General features: G+C 35.5%; 1 protein-coding gene across 3 annotated transcripts in view; it reads left to right on the top strand.

Annotated features, from left to right (window-relative positions):
• Positions 1-4,191, top strand: part of LOC111870713 (kinetochore-associated protein 1) — a 91,778-nt gene that overhangs the window by 30,751 nt on the left and 56,836 nt on the right. For all 3 annotated transcript variants that reach the window (XM_023863208.2, XM_023863207.2, XM_023863210.2), the window contains exons 9-10: positions 231-540; positions 2,719-2,883. In XM_023863208.2, the coding sequence (XP_023718976.1) occupies positions 231-540; positions 2,719-2,883 (475 nt within the window). The remainder of the gene's footprint in view (positions 1-230; positions 541-2,718; positions 2,884-4,191) is intronic.

Below are 4,191 nucleotides of genomic sequence, written 5' to 3'. Positions count from 1 at the left end.
TATTGTTTGTTATTATATATTGGTTCAGTCTAATATATATATATATATATATATATATATATATATATATATATATATAACCTCCAGAACTTGAGAAAATTGAGATAATACTGTACTTGTTTTCTGGAAGACATAAAAAGCACTAGTTGCTCTTCTGATCCACAAAATGGTACCAGAATTTACAGATTTATATTATTTTTTCCTTAATTATATTTTTTCTATCATTACAGATTTCATAGATTGTTACGACGAAATAAATTTGATGATGCGGAGGCATTTGCACTTAGATACAAGCTCAATGTTGAATTGGTATACAAAGAACATGTCAAGCATTACATGGAATTGCTTCAGCCATGGCATTTACCTCATGATAGTGCAGAAGAAGTGGTGAATTTCAATAAATTCATTTGCCTGCTGAACAAAATCGAAGATCTTGAATTTGTTTGTGAGGCTTGTATTAAAGCACTTCCTGTTAATTTGACCAGAATGCAGACACTTCTAGATTATGCAAGTGACAGACTGAAGAAAACTGATATAAGGGTGGGTATTCTCTATATGAGTTTCTTGTGTGAAGAGTTTCTCAGCTTAGCTATAAGGATTTCAGAAATGTGAAAGCTAAAAGTAAATCATGTAAATACTACATTGTTGATGGAAAGGATAACCGTTCTTGCCTTTAATTAGTAATTTTATTTAATTATGAATATAATTATTGTTTATATGAATGCCAGTGAATATGCACTTATGTACTTAATTGTATTGAATTAGCTTTCTTTTTAAAGAATAAGGATAAGCTGAATGTAACAGCAAAAACAGAACAACACATCAACAGCCTACATCAGTGATTCCCAGAGTGTGCTTCATAAACTCCTTGAGGGTGTATGAAATGATTTATGGTGTTGAAAAAAATGCATAACTGCATATTTTTACATGCCCAAACACACACACAGACACCTTCATGCACGTTGTCACACCCTTTTGTCTGTTTCTGCCGTAGTACTCTTGCATATGTTTTCTGTCTCGTGTGTGTGTGTGTGTGCGCGTGTGCTGCGTGAGTAATTTTTTGTTATTGTTAAAAACATCAGTTTTTATAGCATGTTCTAACTTTTTAGTCTTGCAGGAGAGGCTTTACATGTTAAAGCACAATGTGAAGGTTTTGCTATATTAGGACGAAAGAAATAAAGCATGAGTTGGCAAGGAGAGAGAGGCACGAGGAAGAACTGTCAGAAAGACACAATTTTAGTTAAAGATGCATGTATTCTTAATTTCCAAGAGTGATTCGTGGAATGGTGTTATGGAACAAATCTGTGTTGTTCCTGCTATAGGAACAACAATTACCACCCGCACCGCCATCATCATCCAGTTCAGTCACATATACCAGTGAACTGAAATATATCAGTTAGCAAATTAAACCAAACAGGGCAAAGAAAAACAAAAACACACTAACAAACTGCTTTAATGATACAAAGAGATCGAGAATGCATTAGTATTAATTACAATTGAAATGTTGATTTTGCTATAATTTTAACCGATTTAGAAATGTGACTGATTATGGCAGTCACAATCATAGTTTTATTGACAAATCTGTTTAGCTTATGCAGGGTACCAACTTACATAATTGCACAGACATACCTGACGGTGGCTGCATGATGACCAAAATATTGTGACATGTCTAACCGTTGCTGGGCAACGGGAGGTGGAATGAGTTACCACGAAGACAGACCCTTGATAAATGGTTGGTTTCCAAGTTACGCAACAGTAGAAACGAGGTTATGCAATAATCAGGAAAGCGGTGTTTCTCCGTGCCGTGCTGAGTAGAGCTGAAGTGAGACTAGCCGAAGCAAGTTGGTTGCTACGCAGCAATAAACAACTCTTGGCAGCATTCCCCAGCAACGCCTGTAAACACGATGTTTATGCAACAGTGAAGCGAGGCGGGTTTTCCGCTGTCCGACTGAGGGTTTATAAGGGAGACTGGAATGCGTAAGGAGTTGAGTTGAATTGTAGCAGCCGCCGATGCCAGTTAGTATTCGGTGGTATGCAGCATGAATTGAAGACCAGCAGCTATGAGTTGAGTTGTATCAAGTGCATGGAAGTGACTACAGCAGGAGAAGTAATTGTGATTCTGCAGATGGCAGCAGTTGTGAAATTGTAAATTGTGTAAGTGTAAGAGTGTGTGGGATTGTCACACTTGCTTGAATGTGGGCAGTTCCCACAAGTGAATGTGGATAAAATTTGCTAGATCCAAAACGGCGTGAAGTTATTCGTCACGTTACATACCCAACACATGACAATATGTTGCACATACTGATAGTGATAATGTGAATGGTTCAATAAAAGCCACACAGTTTCAAAACATCACTGAAAGTGTTACATAGTGAAGGATAGAAACATGGTTAGAAATTAAATATTTATATTATAATATGTAGTTTAGTGAAATGGAAGCCATGTTTGGGGTTTCTGTAGTATGTTAAATAAGAATGAAAATTTTTAATATTCAGGATGTGCAGAACAACAAAACTAATATCACCTTTGAAATTTATGATTTTTCTTTGATTCATGCTTCAGCTATCCTAACTATATAGTTCATAACTTAAAATTGTACTGGTTCTTTAGAGTTTGGAGTTTATGTATTGCAGATCCTGGAACTGGGTTTTCTGCTAATTACTGGCAACGCATCAATAATGCTTCTGTTATATAATATCATTGTTGCCTTTTCTCTAGAATTTAAACATCACAAAGATATCGTATTTGGAGTCTCAGGTATGGAGCACATCAGTACGTTTGGACACTTTTATGCTTCTCTACCAGTCAAAACCAGAGGATGTGGAGTGGTGTGAGTTTTCACGTGCAGATCTTTTGAATGTGTGCAAACAGCATGTGCAACGGGTGAGTTAGTAGTATGTATAAATTATTACAAAGTGAGATGTGAGCTAACAAATTATTTTTCTCTCTCCATTTCCTTGTTTCACCCCACCAAATAATGATATGATAAAAGCAGAACTTTAAATTTTTCTGAGAACAGTTTGGGGAAGGGAGGGTCAACTGATTCACACATATATTTTGCTAGATACAGTGGAATACAAATGTTTAATAAAATAAATTTAAAACTGTGACAAATTCACATGCCTCTCTGTTCTTAACCTACTTTCCTTTCTTAAAGAAAGAAAGGATTCTTATTAGATCACTATGTTTGTGTATCTGTGCTTCCCTTTCAATTTCCTGAATGAATTGACCACTTTTCCCATAACTTATGAATTTTATGAAATTTCAGGCCACCATAGCCTCTGCTTTTTAAGTCAGTGTTCCGCAACTGATGTGCTGTCACAAGGTGAAAGGTGTGACGCGAACTTTTACCTATTGTAAGAAATTAATTGTCGAATTTTATTCGTTTTATTTTATCCCAGTTACCATGTTTCATATGCTTGTATTTTATTCTCAGCCACTGCACTGATTAAATAAGATGATGCTTGTTTATTCTTTATTACATACTGTGATTTTTTTATGTACAGTAATGTTGTATTCTAAGAAATTAAACGTAAATTATTTACTCACAGTTGTTGTTATATCATAGTTTTCATTATTGATTTATTTTTATTTTTCTCGCATCTACGCAGCTTCTTTGATATGCTTGCCACATGTTCTGTATATGTGCTTTTCCATAAAACTGCACTGATTAGCATGGGTTTTCCTGTTTTTATAACGCTGTTTTGGTGTTTGCCCCTGTTTGTTAGAAGTTAGAGCTTCTTCAGCTTTATGACTTTCTTCCTGTAACGATGCACCCACCGATTGTTGGACTTCATTTAAAATTATAAATACTTCAAAAATAAGGCGGTATAGTGTCACTTCATTAGAAGAGTAGAGATCCCGCGTTTTACAATTGTTTCAGTTCTATCACAGCTGTGCTCTGAAGTAGTTCGCAAATTTTGGTTGCTAGTTAGAGAATTACAGATGGGTCGTTTGAGATGTCCCTGACTGTATGGCCACTTGCTGACGGCAATAAAATGGTGATGGACACAATTAACATTTAGAAATGCTGCAGCAGGAATTCAATAACTGTTTTGGAGAGAGTGTAGAAGATTTCGACTGGGTTCGTGATCCATTTGTTGTGAATTCAGAACATCTTCTGATTAATATACAAGAGGAACTCACAGATTTAAAAGCAGACAGAATATTGAAACTAAAACTTCTCGAAGT

Source organism: Cryptotermes secundus, unplaced genomic scaffold (assembly GCF_002891405.2).
Source record: "Cryptotermes secundus unplaced genomic scaffold, Csec_1.0 scaffold59, whole genome shotgun sequence".
Taxonomy (NCBI): Eukaryota; Metazoa; Arthropoda; class Insecta; order Blattodea; family Kalotermitidae; genus Cryptotermes; species Cryptotermes secundus.
The sequence above is the reverse complement of the archived record's forward strand: the minus strand, read 5'-3'. Positions and strand labels throughout refer to the sequence as shown.